This window comes from Maylandia zebra, linkage group LG23 (genome assembly GCF_041146795.1).
Source record: "Maylandia zebra isolate NMK-2024a linkage group LG23, Mzebra_GT3a, whole genome shotgun sequence".
Lineage (NCBI taxonomy): Eukaryota > Metazoa > Chordata > Actinopteri > Cichliformes > Cichlidae > Maylandia > Maylandia zebra.
Window position 1 is genome coordinate 47660045 of NC_135188.1, and position 20833 is coordinate 47680877.

Here is a 20833-nt window from a genome sequence, read left to right on the forward strand (position 1 = left end):
TATTAAGTTATATATACATTTATTAAGCTTTGCTTGTTCCATACTCAGTTTTTCAGCAAAACTTGTTTGAGTCCATAAGAAAAGATTCCTTGTTATATTTAGAGGAAGTTTTTTTTCAATGAATATTAACGTTAGCCCGCGACTTTGATCCAGTTTTGAATTTTGGCTCACTGTGTATTTGAGTTTGACAGCCCTGCTGTAGCTATACAGCAACATAGCTTAGCAAAAGACATCTTTATGCTTTTTTTTTTTCTTTTAAAAAAATAGCTTTTGAAATGTGACAGTGTCATCCTGACCGGGTGCTGTCGCTACTCTTCAGGCACACATTTACCTGTTACATGGTTACGAGCTATAGCGCTGCTACGGCATGAATGTTTTTGCTTTTGTTTCAGCCTTTGTTAGTATATTTTCCTTCTTCAAGCAGTTATTCTTTATTAATTCAGACCTTGCCCCCCTCATATCAATGCTTTTCACATTCTCAACTTTTCATTTAAAAAATATAAACAGCATACTGAATTCTGTGATTAACACAGTAATTCTCCTCCTGTAATTGAAATACTTCTAAGCGACCCCTGAAGGTCCCCGACCCTCATGTTTGGCACGTTTGGCGTAAGGAGGGGATGGAGGTGGGAGGTGTCAGTCAAATCAGTGATTTCGACGCTGAACGGGCTGCATGGTTCCCCACAGGAAGAACTGGTTTGGTTACAAACAAAAGTTCCTGAGCAGGAGCACAGCTCCATGTTCGGAGTACTGTTTGTTTTCGATCACGCAGCGTAGTTGGCGTCTGTACCAACTAAGGATGAAGAGCAGGGATGCGAGGAAACGAGGAGATGGGATTTGAAGCGGTCCGGGCAAAGTCGATCTTTTAAATCGGAAACCTCGCCGAGCAGCAGACAGAACGAGGTTGGACCATGATTTATAAACGGGAGCCGTAAGAAGCAAACGTTTTAAGAGGTGCTGCTTCCCTTGTTGGGTTACGAGCAGGCGGCGGGGTTGCGCCTGGTTCTGGACGGCGGATTCCGCTGATGAGGGATCTGTTGTGTCAGGGCCGTGAGGAGGCCTGTTGTCCTTCAGTGCGCGACGTGTTTTCGCCGCTCTCAGCGTGTAAACGACGGGTTGTTTTTGTTTTTCAAAGCAAAGGTACGGAAGGCGCCTCTATATATGCAATAACACACTTCTTGTAGCACAACAGAGTATGCGTTTATGAGAAGAACCTCAACAGCTGGGTTTAACTGTTGTTTTTGTTCCCGTTAACGCTGCATGATCCCATTTTCTTTAGGCAACAGCCTGACTCTGACGAGCTTGCTATTGTGAGCGGATGAAGTCATTCTTTGATCCATTTGTAGCAGCAGCAACAAATAAATCTGTAATTAGCCACAGCACACACAGCACACGCTTTAGCCTCGAGTATCAGCTTCATTTATTGCTGTCAGGAGGAAAAGCTGCAGGAGCAAAGAGTTAAACCTGTTATCAGAACCATTCTCTGCAATAACGACGTTCTTGCACATATGCAGACAGGTTTTGGTCCACTTGTCTCTACAGAAACTGTAAATCCTTTGGGCTTATGGGCTGCTGCTCAGCACCTCAAAGCTTTAGCCCCTCCACATATTGTCTTTCCACTTTGACTCTTGTCATCGTCATGCTGGAGACCCATCGCTTCACTGTTCTTACTGTTTTGGAAGTTCTCGTACTTTACAGTACATGGGACAGTGAAGCCATCCTGTCCCCTTAGCAGGAAAACAGCCCCAGAACATAATGGTTCCACCTCCATGCTTGATGGTGGGGATGTTGTTCTTTGGGTCATACTCAGTATTTCTTTGCCTCCAAACACAGTTGATGCCAAAGCGCCCGATTTCATCTGACCACAGCACTTTGTCCCAAACCTCTGAATCATTTAAAGGTTAACTGGCAAACTTTAAATGGGTCTGTACATGTACCTTCTTGAGCAGGGCCCTCGCAGGTGCTGCAGTCTGTTACAGCAAAGTGTGTTACCAGTAGTGTTCTTGGTGACTGGAGACCCAACTTCCGTTAGATCATCAACAAGCTCCTTCAGTGTAGTTTTGCGTTGAAGTTGCACATTTCTCATGATCATTCCAGACCCAACGATGGTCTGGAGATTGATGGTCATTTTATATTTCTAACATTTTCTAATAATCCTAAAAAAACAGTGATCACCACCTCACCAAATGTTTTGCTGGTGGTCTTGTAGTTTGTTTTAGCCTTGTGCATGTCTAGAACCCCAACCAATCACAGCAGATGGCCCCGCCCCTCCCTGAGCCTGGTTCTGCCGGAGGTTTCTTCCTGTTAAAAGGGAGTTTTTCCTTCCCACTGTCGCCAAAGTGCTGCTCACAGGGGGTCATATGATTGTTGGGTTTTTCTCTGTATCTATGAAGCGCCTTGAGGCGACTTTTGTTGTGATTTGGCGCTATATAAATAAAAGTGAATTGAATAGAAGCTTGTCCCTGACACAGCTGTTTGGTCTTGTTGTGGTTTTGGAGAAGTTGAAATAGATGAAACTGAATCTGTCGACAGGTGTGCTTCACCATCACTTAGGTCACTCAGTGACTTGCAGATCAGTTTATAACTTTTATGCAATGATTTCCTTTCTTGACTCTGTCATTAAAATGAAATTGCCCTAAAGAGAGAGAATGACTTTGTGTACACATTTACAAACTCAGCAGGGGATCAGGGCTTATTCTGAGGTTGACCTGAATGTTCACCGTGTCCACTCGTCTGCTCAGGGTCTGAGCCTGACTGTGTAATCTGTATACAGTAAACTGTAGTATAAACCAAGGGTCTGTTTGTAGGTTGAGTGGCAACTTGTTTTTCTCTCCTTGGGTGAATGTGTGACTTTTTCACTAGCAAACTGGCAGCACTGTTCTGTGGTGTACTAAGCCTACCTTGGACAGCTGGGGCTATTGACTTGATACTTGATACCACTTCCTTTGCAGGACATCCTGCCCTGTTGTTACTTGAATTAAATTCCTGACTGTCTTTTCTAACTTGCTTTTTTGATTTTAAACACAAACCTCAGTAAAGGCTGATTCTAGTCTGTGGGTAATATTAAAACTGTGAGTAGTTTTTATTTCCAGTTACATCAACATCCAGCCAATCAAACTGGCTGCAGTTCAAATCTTGTATTATGTTGCAGCTGTTGGTTATTTTAGCGAGTTTTCTGTTTATTACTCTGTCAAGTAATCACATAAGAAATACGTCCTAAGCAAGTAACAGTGAATATTCAAAAGGGTTAGCCCTACATGTCTTTTAAAATATAACTGCTCATTGGTTCCAGTTTAGAATTCAAGTGTTGTAACAGTTTAACAGGATACAATATCTGCCAAAAAAGCAAAAACCCTTCCTTTGATTAAAAATTAGATTTTTTTTGTAGAAATCATTTCCCTAAATGCAAAAACAAATATTCACAAACACATTAATGTCAAATAAAATAAGTTTTACATATCATTTAAACTAAAGCATAAAATAAAATAGCCTTTACTCTTCATGAAATGCTTCCTTAAATACTGAGGAGCCAGAAGCAGTTCTGAGAGTGTTGTGGCTCCTGGATGAGATAAAGTGGGTGTATGTTCATGGGTATATGCTTTTTGTGTGTGTGTGTGCGCGCCTGTGTGTTTTTGAATGAGTATGTGTGGCTCTAAGCCTTTACTGTGGTGGCAACAAGAAAGAAAACACGCTGTGCTTTGATGCAACATTAGGTTTACATGTTAATCATTTATTGTCCTGCCTAACAGCACCAGGTCAGTGGCGTTTTACTCTCCCATGTATATTTTTACGGGCATGTTGGGACGGTGTGGGATTTAATTTTTATATTTTAAAACATTAACACAACTCAAATGTAATTTTTATATATTTATACTTCTATAACTCCACAAAACAATGTTACTAAAGCCTTGAAATATAGATGGTCAAGCAGACCTGGTTACTGCAGGTATCACTATGACAGAAAAGATGCCCATTTTAAACATTATGTCACACTAAGTTAATAGTTCATCGGCGTACGTATGGTTTAATTTAACGTCTGTAGTGTTACTGTAGACTTTTCACTGTGTAACATGAACTGCAGTGGATGGGAGGAGCTTCAAAGTAACTTTTCTTCATATTTAAGTTTTCGAAAAGCTGGTTTAATTAAGAACTCCCACCTGCTTTTTCCAAGTAAAGGATTTTGATTACAGTAACAAGCGCTTCTGTTTTGGATGCTAGTGGATGCTCAGCATCTCTGTGGCAGCTCTGCCTCTTTGTTTCCTGGCATTTGTGAGTAGACAGACTCCACACTGAAGGATGATAGCATATTCAGAGAGAACTATGGGCTGCTTGGGCTTAATATGTTTTACTCCAGGTCTGTTTTAGTGGCAAATGCAAGTGACATGCATGCTATAGAGCTCTGGAGCTTTAGCTCAATAACAGTGTGTAGAGAGCCTCATGACCAAGCAGCTGCATCCAAGCATTACATCATCAAGTGCAATGCAAGCGTTGGATGCAGTGGTGTAAACATGCCGCCACTATACTCTAGAGCAGTGGAGTGACGGATCACACTTTTCCCATCTGGCAGTCTGATGGAGGAGTCTGGGTTTCGTGGTCACCAGGAGAAACGTACTGGTCTGACCCCACTGTGCCAAGTGTGAAGTTTGGTGGAGGGGGGATTATGGTGTGGGGCTGTTTTTAGTTAAAAGTTTTAATCCTTCAACATATCAAGACATTTTGGACAATTTCATTCATATAGGAGCAAATCCTATAATAGCCAAATTTACACTGGCAATATTTATGGCTGGACAATGTTGTTGTTTAGGTAAGTTTACAGAATCTGAACTACAAATCCGGCCTGTTTGTGTACAATATGAGTTACATTTGAATTATTTCAAATGCATTTCAGTGTCAATGTAAACATGTACGTATGTGTCCAGAATGCATCTTTCTAGACTTTATTTGCATCTCTTTTAATTATTGGAAGGGTACGTTAAGTTGCCATTGTGTCCTGGATACAGTGCTGCAGCTGCTATATGACTTAAAAAAGCAAAGCAATCAGTGCACTGCTTCAGACAAAAGCATTTGTTGTCTGCATTTCTAGTTTGTCCTGACATCTCTCAGATTGATAGTGTTGTCTCAATTATGTGCAGACAGTTAATTAAATAATTGGAGTCTGTCACACTCAGTCACTTTGTTGTGCTTCTAAGCTCGAGCAGAGCAATGCATGGAAAAACAAACAGACACAAAGTGGCATGGAGGGATGTGGTGGGTGTGCTGGGAACAGGAAGCTGTTCCCTTTGGCCCCTCTATTGTTCTCTAATCATGCTGCAGCTATTTATGTAGCGTCCCTGTGACTGGTGCTGTCGAAGAGCTCGGCTCTTTTTCTACACACTTGCTCCAGATTTATAAAAAATTAGCTATTAACTTTGGGTTAACCAGAAACTCTTCAAGATAAACACAGTTTTTAATAATTTAGAGTTAATAATTTAACTGTGATGTCCCTGCTGCCAGAAAATTACACCACAACACAATACTTATTTTACCTGCAGGCTGAAAGCACTTCCAGCTGCTTCATATATAATTGATATTTTCCTTAATTTAGGGGCAGATGATGCTGTAGTGGTGGCCTGTAGTTGATGCCTTTGCCAGTGTCAGGATGGTTTTCGGCTTTTCTTCCCATTAATGTATCATGTAGATAATAATAAGTACTGAATATGTCACCACTTTTTTTAAGTAGATGTATTTCTCAAAGGTACTATTGAAATTAAACTCTCACCACACGTCAGTAATAACTCATCCAATCACATCCAAAGAAATCAAACAGCAGATGTTCATTAAGTTGTTTGTAAGAGTGCATTAATTATAGTTTTCTTGTAAACATGTACCTGCTGATTCCAGCTCCTTCTGTAGCTCTCCACAAGTGTTCCTTGGCTCTTGGACGACTCTTCTTATAATTCCTTTACCTCCTCTGTCTGAAATCTTGCAGGGAGCGACTGGTCACAGCCAGTGTATGGTGAAATGACCCCCCCGCCCCTGATCGCTAAGCACCCTTAGACGTTACATTTGTGCTAATTGCTGCATGTTTGTTGTTATCGAAGCTCTGCATGTGTTGCAAGTGGCTCTAGTAACGTTTAAATGATTTTAAACTGACGGATTATTATCCAGACAGTCGTCTCAGGTGACATCAGCCACTGTTAAGCACACAAAAGATTATGACAAAAGATAATTCACTCCTGTTTTCTTCCTGTTTAATCAGCTGCTTCTTTTTCTCTCCTTTAGGTTTCCAGCCTCCTTTCATCCCTGACAGTCCTTGTGGATTGTAGGACCACCCCCGTCACTTCCTCCTACCTGGACATACAAGTGGCAGCATCTTGGCTTCGTCTTTATCCTTCCTCCTGCGTCTTTTTTGCCCCTGTCCCACCTCCATGGTTCTCTTTTTATAATGTGTGGCTGGATGACTTTCAACCTTTCAACCTTTCAAGCAAACTAATTCTTAAGCAAGAGGCTGCTGTACTGTTGGCACTTAAGTGTGTGTTAAAATGGACTGGTGTCACATGACAGGAAATAAATGACTGCTTACAGAAGCTTCAGCCACCAACACTTTACGTTCTTCTCAATGATAGCTTGTGGAAACTGCGAACTCTCAAGTGCCTTGTCCTAAATGTTGCCACCGAGCAGAAGATTTCTTTCAGTGGAAATATGATCCAAGCAGTTCCCTTTACTTTATACTGCAGTTGCACTGCTCCAAATATTCAGTTCTGATGAAGAGTTGCCTCCACCTCTTCGTCTCTTTTCTCCTGTAAGGTCGCTGGTCTTATCTCTTGCTATTCATACTCTGATTTCATCGTTTCCACTTCCTTATTTGTTTTCTTTTTTCAGTCCATTTGTTTTGTCACCACCGTTCGCCTTTCTGTTGCATCTGCTGTCCTTCCCCCTCGCCCCTGTCCATAGTCACCCCCCCCCCCCCCCACCACCACCACCACCACCACCATCATCATCATCACCATCTCCACCTTTACATCCCACACTCACCACTACCAGCACCACTAGCTAATCACCTAACCCCCTAACTTCTCATCCCCTCCCTTCACCTCTCTCTACTGTTACCATGGCAACAGCTGCCACTGCCTCTTCATCATCCTCATCATCACCTAGTGGCAGTGCCAGGGAACACCTGCTGGCGGTGCGTCGACGCACTCCACATACCCGACCCTACACGATCGGGCCTGACAGCGTCTGCAGCTTGTCAGTGCAGGAACCAATCGGAGCCTCGGCCTCGGCCTCCTCTACAATGTCATCAGGGAATCAGCCAGAAACAGGACTGGGGCTTCAGCGGGCCAATAGTGACACAGACCTGGTGACTTCAGAAAGTCGGTCATCGCTCACAGCTTCTACATACCAGGTGACTCTGGGTCACAGCCACCTGGTGATCTCCTGGGACATAAAGGAGGAAGTGGATGCAACTGACTGGATCGGCTTATACCACATTGGTGAGAAACTGGAAAACAAATTTAATTACTACTTTATCAGCAGTTACTCTGCATAAATCTCTTATTTGTTACTCGTGAACTAGTAGAACAAAGCTGAAGTTAGCTTAGTATCAATCCAAGGTAACCTCACAGAGCTGGGCCGTAGGTACAGAACAAGATGGTGGGCGTTTCTCTGGCACAGGTAGCTGGTAACTGTGACAACATGCCAGATTGATTTCATGGATTACTTTTGAAAGATTTAATAGACAAAAGCTTCTTAATTTTTAATCAGATGCTCCCCGTTCTGTTGGGAAAAATTACAACAGCTTTTAATGACTTTAGCACAGGTATTATTATTATTATTGCTTTTATACTTATTACACTTATATAATTTTACTAATTATTAACAATTCTTTTTGTATTTTTGTGACTATGTAGATAGCTCGCTTTCTTAAATGGGACAGCAGATGACTGTGTTGTGGTTTTGGCACAATGATCCAAGTTTCTCAGGATGTTTCCAAACCTTTGGTGTTCGGCCCTTTTAAATGTAACTCTGGCTCGTTTTACTCGTGGTGTGGTTCATTTGTGCAGAGTCTAACACAGTAATCACACTCAGGACCACAACCTACAGTTACAGTGGAGGTGATACCTGTTGAATCTGTTTGAATGTCTTGTATCATAGCTTGGTACGGTAATCTGTTCTTAACCAGTAAGACCAAACCTGGTAATCTGGTTAAAGTGGCTGGTAAGATTTCAGCAGTATCTGCTTCTTTGTGCAGCAAGAAACAGAATAAACAGTAGCAGAGCCTACAAATCGACCTCCAGTGATCGACTGGTGTAAATGTCTAACGGATCAGAAACGCACTGTCTAGACCATAGGTGTCAAACTCTGGCCTGCGGGCCAAATTTGGCCCGCAGCCTAATTACATTTGGCCCGTGAAGCCATACCAAATTACTATTAGAGCTGGCCTACTGGTATTATACAGCTAATATATATATTGTTTAGTATTAAGCTTTGCTTGTTCCATATTCAGTTTTTCAGCAAAACATGTTTGAGTCCATAAGATTCATTCTTGTATCTGGAGGAATAAATATATTTCAATAAATATTAATGTTAGCCCGCGACTTTGTTCCAGTTTTGAATTTTGGCCCACTGTGTATTTGAGTTTGACATCCCTGGTCTAGAAGGTCAGTGATACCCTGGGGAAAAAAATGCCCCTGGACACTATTCATCATCTGATTAGGAGCATGCTCTGCTGCTGTCAGGCATGCATCAAAGCATGTGGTGGCCATACAAAGTGCCATTTTGGGTTGTTGCAGTTCCATTTCTGAAAAATGGACTAGTCTGCCACATTATTTTTTCACTACTTTTTCAGGCGTTCTGTGGGTACATTTTTCATTTCAAGACGTTGGACTCTTTTGTTGCTGGCACATTTCTCAGGGTGTACTCTGCCTCTCACCCTGTGGTAGCTGGGATAGGTTCATGCACCTACTGTGAGCTGGATAAGGATACAGGGAAGAGAATGGATGGATGGAGATCAGATGTGTTTTCCAAAGTGTTCCTATATTTATTTATTTACATAATACATACATATACTTAGGGATTATTAAGGTATTCGGATTATTTGACCAGTATATATTTCAAACTAAAAATTTTTTAAGCTCAAACATATGAACAACACATTTAGATTTGCATAAAACACTTTAAAAAAATAATAAATACTGTTTATACTTTACTTTCAAAGCTTGCTTAATCTTTGTTTATCTTTATCATAATTACATTTTTTATTACAAGCTGTTACAAGTTCTGAATTTCTATTGGATTCTTGAAATATTCTTCCTTCTGCAGCTCTACAGTAACAGTGTTTGTTTAGACTGTGCATTCAGTCTGCTGTACTTTTGTAATGATAGGTAATTTATCTTAGTTGAACTATTTTCTACAACTTTGTCCATCAATATCATGGGATATATCATAGTTTCAATTGCAAAATTACACCAGTTTAAAGTCGATGACAGTGTAACAGAAACAAGAATTGCTACCCTGGATGCTTCCTTCTTCAGTGTCTTATTACCACGTGGGCGGTCGATATCGGGCTCCTTTTATATTCCTTTTGGGTAAGTTGGAATATCAGTGGGTTTTCCGGCTCTTCTGTTCAGTCGAGTCTCAAATTTGGGCGTCATATTTGACAGTTCAGTGATTCTCCAAATCAACTCTGGATTTTGGACTGCGACATGATGCTGCGACAAGACTTTTAACTGGCACTAACAAGAGATTGCATATTGCCTTTCGGCTTCTCTTCATTGTTTGCTGATAAATGTTAAAATTTTAGTTTTAAGTTTTAGGGCTGTACGTGGTGAAGCTCCCCAGTAAAACTCTGAGCTGTTGAAACCTCATGCTTGGTTGGTACAAGGTTCAAAACACGCCAGGTTTGGGCTTTTCAGGCACCAAGGCTATACAGTTCTCTTCAGTTGTCTTTAAGTTGTACAGACTCCATTGACTCTTTTAAAAAGCAGCTGAAGACACTTCTATACAGACAACAATTCATTTGTTGTTTTATGTTTTAATTAATCTGAGTTTTTTTCGTTTTATTGTGAAGACTTTGTGACATTTATCTGTGAAAAGTGCTATATGAATACATTTATTTTTAACAGTGGTCAAATGTCAAACAGGTGTGTTTACTTAGAAAAAATAAAATCATGCTAATGCTGAGTGACCACTGTACCCCGTATACACCATGTCGAAAATGTGGTTTGCAAGGTTAACTTCAGCCTTTTTCCAGCGATGCCATGAAAACAACGGGAAGATTTCTTCCCTTTTGCGTCCAGTCGGTCTTGGTCTCATCTAAGAGTCTTCTCCCCAGCATCACCTTTGTGAAGTCAGTCATGTCCATTTACATTTTCTTTGTCAAGTTTGTGTCTTAGTCTGGATCTCATTGTTTATGCTTCCTGTTCCTGCCTCATTAGCTTAATTCCATTCTGCTGTGTCTTTTCCCATGTGTCTCCACTTTTCCTAATCACCTCCTTGTGTATGTATTGTCTCTTCTCAGAACATCAGTCATCTTCTCCTTGGGTCTGCCAGCTTTAGTATTACTGTTTTCCTAGTGTTATTTCCCACTATTGGCTTTTGTTCCATCTTTTTCTATTGTGTTTTCTATTATTCTCTCTGGCCAAAATAAATGCCTCGCCTTGTGTTTAACCACCCCTGCATGTGAGTGTGCATTTTGCTTCTTTACTCCATGTGTGTGTCTGCACATCTTAGAAGAGAATAGACGTTTATTGTCATTGTACATGTACGATGTGCATGGAATAAAAATGTAAATAGTAGGACAGCACGGATACAAAGCAGGATGAAGGCACACATTAGAGGGCAGGTTGCAAAGTGCTTGAAAGTAGTGCATTGGACCTGGTCTGAGTATAGAGTCTGTGTGTGAGTGACCTGAGGGTTACTCAGACCACGGCTCAGATTGGTGGGTGGGGTGTTTTTGAGGCTGGAGTGGGACCTCATTGACCTGAGGTGCCGACCAGAGGGCAGTGAGTCAAGTGGTGGGCAAGGTGCAAGGGGTCGCCTGTGATTGTCCTGGTTTCTTGAGACAGGATGAACTGGCAATAGCCTCAGGGGTGGCAGAGGCCAGCCGTTCTCCATTTATAATGAGAGGGGAGTGGACCTGTCTGTGCCAAGTCCATAAGTTATGTTTTAAATTCTCTACCCTGTATGCTGTCTCATCTCTGTCAGAAATTAGCCCAACCATAGTGGGCTAATTTCATCGTCAAATGTGCGTCATCCAGCAAATATGAGATGGTGAATTTAAGTAAAGTGAGTAAAACTGGGTGCAGATCATAACTCAGTTTGGATGACACTGCTGATTTTGTCCTTTAATATGCTTAAAAATAGGAGCAGGAAAAGGCCAATTCAGAACTGAACTGGGGATCATCAGATATGGACTAGCAGGCGCTGCCTGTAAATAAATGGCTATTATGGATGTTCAGGGCAACCAATTTCTTAGTCAACTTAGTGAGGAAAAAAATGGACTAACCAACTGGTTGAAAGCTAAGAGACACTCAGATATTAAGTTAAATTTGAGAACCGTTTAGTGAAGACTGAAAAAAATCTAATAATAAAGGCACTTTAAACCGTTTATGACATTCTTCATAGGGGTGCAACGATACACAAAATTCACGGTTCGGTTCGATACTTTGGTGTCACGGTTCGATATTTTTTCGATACAAATAAAATGTTCATGCCTTTTTAATTTGTCATTTATTAAAATTATAAATATATATTTTAACTCAAAAGTACAGTTTTTAAATTTAACCCTAACCCTTGTGCGTGTTTTTTATTTTGACAGCGAATGCGCACCTGCGGACCACTTATGTGCAGCCCTGGTTATTTAGCTCGTCATATTGCAGCCACAGAAATTATTTTGTCCATGAAACCATAAAGCTGCACTTTCTTTTTGCCTTATAGTCTGATTTGTCATAACTTCTCAGTTTTGTGGTAAGCTTTTCTTTGGCTGTCACTTCTTCACCCTGACCTGTCTTATTTGGCTCAGCAGAACTGAAATGCTTTTACACGCTCACTCACATAAGCTCAGCGATTCTCTGCACGATCAACCTCTCACATGTTTAAGCTGCGGGAGATTTCACTTGTCATGTTTGCATAGTAAGCTAACGATTAATAAGACGATGTCAGAGGAATTGGTGCACAAATTATCATCACTCACAGATCAGTGCTGTCGCTCTCTATACACAGTTCGCACGATTGCAAAGTGAAAGCAAAAAAACAAGCGCAAATTCAAACGCGACTTCAATATGTCACATATTGACAGTGGCTCACCGATGCCAATGACATAATTACCCAGCTACATTTCTGAAAGAATGCAAAAGCATTGACATATATTTTTCCTACAATAGCCCGACGGGCAGGGCAGAGATAGATTTTGGTAGCCCGACTGAAAAAAATCTCTAGCCCCAGGACGTCAGGCTAGCGATATTGCGAGCCCTGTATCTGATTGAGGAATCACTCATCTTTGGAAAAGAGAGTTTATTACAGAGAAATGTCTCTTTCCAAAATAAAAGCTATACTATCCGCTTCTTCTGGGCTATATGCATGGGGCTAGACGGCCAACACGTTAACGAGCTAACTGCGCTAACACACTAGTTCACACCAATGTAATTGAGCATTGCATGGCACATCCAACATACTGTTTTACTTTAGTCCATGACTCGCTTACCTTCAGGGTCATACGTCACATGAAAACCAAAATAATTCCAAACGCCAGATCTGAATGAGAGTGGGGGAGGTCCATGTTAAAAGGAGAGCTTAACTTCTGTCTCGCTAGCTTGCCCTGCGCTCTTCCTTCTGACGATGCTGTCTGTGTTGAGCGCTCAGTGGATCTGCGCTGGACAGTGCAGCCTAGGCGGAGTAGTCGAACACAGATTCACTGAGCGCTCAACACAGACAGCATCGTCAGAAGGAAAGTTGATAAAATAAATTACAAATGTTGTATTGTTCAATACATATGCGTACCGAACCGAAAGCACTGTATCGAACGGTTCAATATCGATACGAGTATCGTTGCACCCCTAATTCTTCAATAATGAATCATGCTGCTTAACTGTGCAAATTGTGCATTAACAACAATGTTACACACCAGACAGACAATGAAGAAGAAAAACTTAAAATAAACCAATGATATGGAAAAATGTAAGTACAAAAGATCTTAAGAATAAGAAGGTAAATACATAAAATGTAAGATATTGAAATAATGTAACAATTAAACAAACAAATAGAAAATTAAGTGTAGTTGTGTGAGTTGTAATTTCACTGTTTAAAAATTTAGTTTTGTGTTCTTCTTGTATCAATAACTGTTGGCATCCTTCTATGTCTGTAAGCATCTGTGCAGAGGTAAAGAACACATTTAGAAATGTATATTTACTTAAACATATTTATGTATATTTACATATAAATGTTTCACAGATGAGAACTGTGTGGCCAATGTGTGGGAATCCAAGAACCGCGGTGTGAACGGCACCCAGAGAGGACAGATTGTGTGGAGACTGGAGCCGGGACCCTATTTTATGGAGCGTGAGTGTCTTGTGTTCTTGTTAATTACAAATGATCCTGTATTTATGCGATGCATACTTCCCGTTAATGCTGCATAGCTTTGTTGAGTTTGGTGATACAAACCTAATGATATGCTGTGGAGGCCAGGCTTCACCGGGGTCTGTGCAGGGCTTGAACAAGTGCATTAAAGTCTCAGTCTCCGTTTCTGAGTTGGAGATGCAAAGGACAACAAGGTTATATCAGTGGGTGATTCCATCTGGTTTGCATGGTTTGCATGAAATGTTATGGAACAAAGTTTGAACATATATCGTGGTTACTGTGAAATTTTAGCTTCATGTATTAAATATGTTTCAAGATACATAGATATTCATTTCAGGCCATTTTGTTGCACATTGAAATTTGAGGTGATGTTTATATATGAATATCTCACAAATTGTTGAAGGTTCAATTTTCACTGGTCTTTCTTACCATCAAAATAAACTTGAATTAGTAATGTGGGACAGATTTAAAGACCTGGTTTACTCCAGTCTCAAATGATCAAATTTCTATTTGTATTTAAAAAAATAATTATTTTATTTTAACTTGATACAAAATTTAAACATACAGTATATAATTCCTTATATTTTTAACTTCAAATACTTAGCTTTTAAATAGTTTTTAAAAAGTCATCAACCCACTTCCATGCCATTTTAAAATCTAGCATATTGAAATCTAGAGCCAGTTTCACAACACTAGTAAAACTACAGTGGATGCAAAAGTATTCGGCCCCCTTGAACTTTTCCACATTTTGTCACATTACAGCCACAAACATGAATCAGTTTTATTGGACTTCCAGGTGAAAGACCAACACAAAGTGGTGCACACATGAGAAGTGGAACGAACATCAGACATGATTCCAAACATTTTGTACAAATAAATAACTGCAAAGTGGGGTGTGCGTAATTATTCAGCCCCTGAGTCAACACTTTGTAGAACCAGCTTTTGCTGCAGTTCCAGCTGCCAGACTTTTCGGGTCTGTCTCTACCAGCTTTGCACATCTACAGACTGAAATCTTTGCCCATTCTTCTTTGCAGAACAGCTCCAGCTCAGTCAGATTAGATGGGCAGCGTTTGTGAACAGCAGTTTTCAGATCTTGCTAAAACTTTGAATGTGTCCCCAAGTGCAGTTGCAAAAACCATCAAGTGCTATGGCTCACACGAGGACCGCCTCAGGAAAGGAAAACCAAGAGTCCCCTCTGCTGCTGACGATAAATTCATCCGAGTCACCAGCCTTAGAAATCGCAAGTTAACAGCACCTCAGATTAGAGTCCATTTAAATGCCACACAGAGTTCCAGTAGCAGATATACATAATTAAATTCAGTTCAATCCAATTTTATTTATATAGCTCCAAATCACAACAACAGTTGCCTCAAGGCGCTTTATATTGGAAGGTAAACCCTGGAATAATTCAATTCCATATGTGTTCATTCATAGTTTTGATGCCTTCAGTTAGAATCTACAATGAAAATAGTTATGAAAATAAAGAAAAAACATTAAATGAGAAGGTGTTTAACCAGTAGTGTATATGGTGGATTAAATCCTAAAAGTATTTTCAGGAGGTCGCGACAACATCCGTTCTCTTCTGGCATCTGAATAACAATTTCAGCCAGTGCTGTTACGGATCTTGTCAGAATTGATGGCATTACAAGCACAGAAAAGTATGGTCAGATTTTAATCTGCAACATCCAAAGAAGAGCATTGGAATGTCTTTCACCGAGCCTGGAGAGCTATCTGCGAAGACTGCTTAAAGAAATGACAAAGATGCGTGTCTGAGATTGTTCAGCGTGCTCATACAAAATACTGACTTACATTGAAAATTGTACAGACTTTTTTTTCTTTACAAACTGTATTTCCATGTGTGTTTGCATGTCTTTCAATAAATCACTACATTTCCCATTTTTCTAGCAAATTATAATGAATGGTTGGGGTAACTCAAGACTTTTACACAGTGTGTAATATAATGTAGTAGCAGATTTATGTTTCAATTTTATTTAAATAAGGTGATTTTGGAATCAATGCTTTCTGTTGTTGGCACATATTTTACCAAGTTACATAACTCTTATGAAAATGTTTTTTAATACATGGAATTATGATCATAAAGGTAGAGTGTTGTGTTTTCTCTCTCCACAGCCGAGACAAAGATCTGCTTTAAATATTATCATGGTATAAGTGGAGCATTAAGAGCAACAACACCTTGTATCACCGTCAAGAATCCTGCAGTACCAGTATGTATAGCTGTCTGTGTGTCCCACCTTCTTTTCTCCCAGTGATTGTTGTGTCCTCTGTCCAGGTGTGGGCCCAAGCAGCTGCGATTTGTTACAAATGTATATGTTTTGTATCTGTCAATAAATAAAGGAGTTTAAATCAGCGTCACAGTGAGGACAAGCCAAAACTTGACCAAAATACAGGCTTTTACTTGGCCGTCTAATATATCAGACATGAGAAAACCTTTCAAAATAAAAGGCAGCTCAGCTCTACAAACTCCTTAAAACTTAAACGCACTCCTACATCACACTCTGCTGATCTCTTCCATAAAATGAAAGAAAAACACACCAGCTATATTAAAGGAAAACTGAGTTGTTACCGTCCCCCAGAGTGATTGGTTAACCTAGAACTGTGATAGGTCTGTCTCGCACAGGCCTATTGCTGGAACATTTAGAGACAATTCTACTACAGCACGGTGGCACGGTGGTGAGCACTGTTGCCGCACAGCAAGAAGGTCCTGAGTTCAGTTCCACCATCAGGCCGGGGTCTTTCTGTGTGGAGTTTGCGTGGGTTCCCTCCGGGTACTCCGGCTTCCTCCCAATTGAGTAATCCAAATTGCCCATAGGTGTGAATGCGGGAGTGAATGGTTGTCTGTCTCTGTGTGTTAGTCCTGCGACAGACTGGCGACCTGTCCAGGGTGTACCCCGCCTTTCGCTCTATGACCTCTGGGATAGGCTCCAGCGCCCCCCCGCGACCCTGAAAAGGATAAGCGGAAGCAGATGGATCTGCTACAATGGCAAAAAGCATGTGACCCCGTGAATGACTCCCCTAGATCTGCTGGACCTGGAAGTCCAGCAGTTCATCTAAACAAAAGACACTTATACCTAAGCAGACATAGATGTATTTACCGTACCATAAAACAGTAAGAGAAGGTACGACCTCTCTCATGACCTTAGGATGTGTGTGCCAGAACACTCTGGGAGGCACACACAGTCTTTGCAGACTACTAAGGATCAGACCTCTATCATTATGCAATCGATTATAAAAATCAAAGTATATATGAGTACATATTTCTAAGCATAAATGACAATTCAACATATAAACCTAGTTTTACTGGACCTCTCTTCGGCCTTTGATATGGTGGACCATAACATTTTATTACTAAGACTTGAGCACACTGTGGGTATTAGAGGCACTGCCCTCGACTGATTCAAATCATACCTCGCTGATAGATCCTTATCAGTTAACTTAGGCACCTTCTCCTCTTCCTCCGCTCTGGTCTGTTGTGGTGTGCCTCAAGGATCAGTTTTAGGCCCTATTCTCTTCTCATTGTATTTGCTCCCTCTGGGCGCAATCTTTGAAAAATACAACATCGCCTTCCACTGTTACGCCGACGACATACAGATCTATTTTGACCTTACTGACGACCTTGCTGTGTCCCTGCACTACTTTCAAGAATGCATGCGGGAGGTCAAAGAATGGTTCCTGAGTAATTCCCTCGTTTTAAACGATAAGAAGACTGAGATTGTGGTGTTCAACAGTAAAATCCCTCGTGCCCAACTCTGTGCTGCCCTGGGTTCCTTTGCTAGCTCTTCCTGTGACTATGTCAGTAACTTGGGTGCACTGCTGGATAGCTCGCTCAAACTCGATAAGCAAGTGTCTGCTGTAGTGAGATCTAGCTTCCACCAACTGCGCCTTATCTCTAAGGCTAGGCATTATGTTCTGCACGAGGACCTGGAGAAGCTTATTCACACTTTTGTGACCTCCAGGTTGGATTATTGTAACTCCTTGTACTACGGTCTTCCTTCTTCTCTTCTTCGTAGACTGCAAACAGTCCAAAATCCAGCAGCCCGCCTCTTGACTGGTGCCAGGAAATTTTGCCATATTACTCCTGTTCTAGCTAGCTTACATTGGCTGCCCATAAAGTACCGTATTCAATTTAAAATATTACTCCTTACATTCAAAACTATTAATAAATTAGCGCCAAGTTATCTTAGTGAACTTCTCAAACCACATACTCCTGCTAGAACACTCAGATCTGCCACTCAACTACTTCTGACCCGACCCAGATCTCGGCTGAAGTCCCGGGGTGACCGTGCGTTTGCTCTGGCTGCCCCGGGACTGTGGAATAACCTTCCTCTCGACCTCCGCGCATCTGACTCCATTGCACTGTTCAAATCACAACTAAAAACCCACTTATTCAATCTTGCCTTTCCCTCTAGTTAATATTTCTTTTATGATTTTATATGATGCACTTTTATGCTCATTTAAATTCTTGTTTGCTCTGTACCTGTTGCTTTCCTGTGTATCAGTGACAGCTACCTGCTTGCATACTTAGTACTTGCTTTGGTCCTATTTCTATTATCCTCCTCCTATTCTCTATCTTACTTGTTAAGCACCTGGGCATACCCTTGGTTTTTAAGTGTGCTTTATAAATAAAGTTTATTATTATTATTATTATTATTATTATTATTATTAACAAACTGTGTTCCCACCTGTTTCCTATCCCCCCGTTATCTTGTGTTGTCACAGTCTATTCAATGCCACTTTCTTCCACTGGCTTCCTCCTTGTGATGTGTTTTATTTAGTGTTTTGTAAGAACTCAACAATGAAACTGAAATTTCAGTTTTTGTGTGGTTTTCAAAGTCCTTTATTATGGATCAAATTGCCGCCTGACAAAAGAATGTGACCATCATGGCAACTCCCCTCCACTGTGTCCATTTCATGTTTTAGCTTTCTAAAACATGAAATGGACACAGTGGACTGGCCTGTCTATAACATCCTTTGCCGTGATATTGGGTTGATCATGGACCCAGTTATAGTAGAGGACTCTAATAGCCATCTTCACCTGAAAAGGTGAAGCATGACCAGAACAGAAGGTCTAGTACCTACCAGCCAAGCCAGAACAGCAAAAGGTGGACACAGTTATTCAAACCAATACACAAGAATCCATCCATCCATTCGCTTCCGCTTATCCTTTTCAGGGTCGCGGGGGGCGATGGAGCCTATCCCAGCTGTCATAGGGCGAAAGGCGGGGTACACCCTGGACAGGTCGCCAGTCTGTCGCAGGGCCAACACACAGGGACAGACAACCATTCGCACTCACATTCACTCGTACATTCACACCTAGTGACAATTTAGATTAATCAATTAACCTATCCCCACAAGCTGCATGTCTTTGGACGGTGGGAGGAAGCCGGAGTACCCGGAGAGAACCCACGCAAACACGGGGAGAACATGCAAACTCCACACAGAAAGACCCCGGCCTGATGGTGGAATTGAACTCAGGACCTTCTTGCTGTGCGGCAACAGTGCTAACCACCGTGCCATAACCTTGAACTCAGCTTAGAACGTGATCAAAGATGTCTCTGTGTTGCTAGATTCATTTTTTTCCTCAGAAACTGGGAAGACTAGCCAGAGTACCCGTCCTAAAGGATGATGCTACCACCCCCATGCTTCACTTTAGGGATTATATTGGCCAGGTGATGAGCAGTGCTCCAGACATGACCCTCAAAGACTTAAATCTTTGTTTCATCTGACTGGAGAATTTTGTTTTGTCATTATCTGATAGGTTGCCTGGCAGGTGCCTTTTGGCAAACTCCATGCAGGCTGTTGTGTGCCTTTTACTGAGGAGTGGCTTTTGTCAGGCCAGACAGGCGTAACTGTTGCAGAAATGGTTGTCTCATTGGAAGGTTATCCTCAGAGCAGCGCCGGAGCACTGTCAGGTTTTTCGTGTCATGGTCTGTGTGCGGCAGGCAGGAATGGAGGACCCAAATGCAGACTCCAGCATGCGAACATAAACTCAAAAACCTCAGCTTTATTGCTGGCATGAGTCAATACAGGAAATAAACTGGGGAACGCTAGAAACTAAACTAGAAACACACAACACTGAACAGAGGAAAACACAGACAATAGATACAAGGGTTAAATAAGGGAACAAGAACCAGAAAGGAAACACAGCTGACCCTAATTAAACAGATGAGACCGGGGAGACGCAAAACAGAACCTGACGCACACCGACGGGAGACTATCAAAGTAAAACAGGAAGTACGCAGAGACACAGACTAAGGGAACAGACAGATGCACATGAAGACAAGACTGACCTAACAGGGGAGGAATCACGAAGGCAAACCAAGACTAGAAATAGAGAATAAACTCAGGAGTAAAATCATACTGGGCAAAGAAATCTAAAATACACAGAGAACCGAATAAATTAACAAGACTCAGAGAAACAAAAACACAAACACTGGGTGGACGACCCAGGTACCCTAACACTCAGCTTCCTGACTAAGATGATAGAGGCCATGGTGCTCACTGAGACCTTCAATGCTATAGAAAAGTTTAATGTAGATGGAGTCCAGACCTCCTGGGATCTAACAATGTTTTACGATAGATCTTGTACAGTGTGAATTTGAGGTTTATCTGGGCCATACTGTAAAGGCAAAGCAGTATGTGCTCAGTGCGTGGAAAGGTGAGAATCTTTTAGTCACTAGTGACTAAAAAAGGACAGTGTGCCTTGTGTTGTAGGACTTTCCTTTGTGATGTCGGACTTTAACTTGACCTGCAGAACAGTTGACCAGTGTTCTGCAATCTCACAGTGGTCAGCACTAGAGCAGGGCGATATGACCAAAAATATTTATCATGATATACATTTGAAAATTTGCGATAACGATATAACTGACGATATAATTGACGATATAATTGACACTAGACAAAATACTTTACAACTCCACAACTTTATTAGTGCAAAAAAAAACAACCCATCAATGTATTTTAACTTAAACAAGCAGCTGTTTTTATGTGCATTAAAGTTATATACAAATGTAACAGTGCAAATGCAATTCCTTGCTGACAGTTTAACCAAAGGGCATTTCCAGTGGAAATTGGCCGACATATCCTCAGCATAACCATGTATAATATCCACAAAACTTAAAAAGAGGTTATACACACACAATACGGTAACATTATGTTGAAGCACAGTACATATCACTCCGCGAGGCTCCGCCTACAATAGCCGTAATGCTCCGACAATCCATCAAGCGGTGCGGCTTCGTAGCTTAGCAAAGTCGTACTG

At 41.2% G+C, this 20833-nt stretch overlaps 1 protein-coding gene across 2 annotated transcripts in view; it reads left to right on the forward strand.

Moving 5' to 3' along the window:
* The first annotated feature begins 635 nt into the window (after positions 1-635).
* Positions 636-20833, forward strand: part of hecw2b (HECT, C2 and WW domain containing E3 ubiquitin protein ligase 2b) — a 73111-nt gene continuing 52913 nt past the window's right edge. The window contains exons 1-5 of one of the 2 annotated variants that reach the window (XM_076880387.1): positions 636-1140; positions 6262-6781; positions 6862-7472; positions 13429-13536; positions 15685-15779. In XM_076880387.1, coding sequence (XP_076736502.1) covers positions 7091-7472; positions 13429-13536; positions 15685-15779 — 585 coding nt within the window. In that variant the 5' untranslated portion in view covers positions 636-1140; positions 6262-6781; positions 6862-7090. Of the gene's footprint in view, positions 1141-6261; positions 7473-13428; positions 13537-15684; positions 15780-20833 lie in introns of both variants that reach the window. The other variant, XM_004564093.4, reaches the window with a different exon arrangement.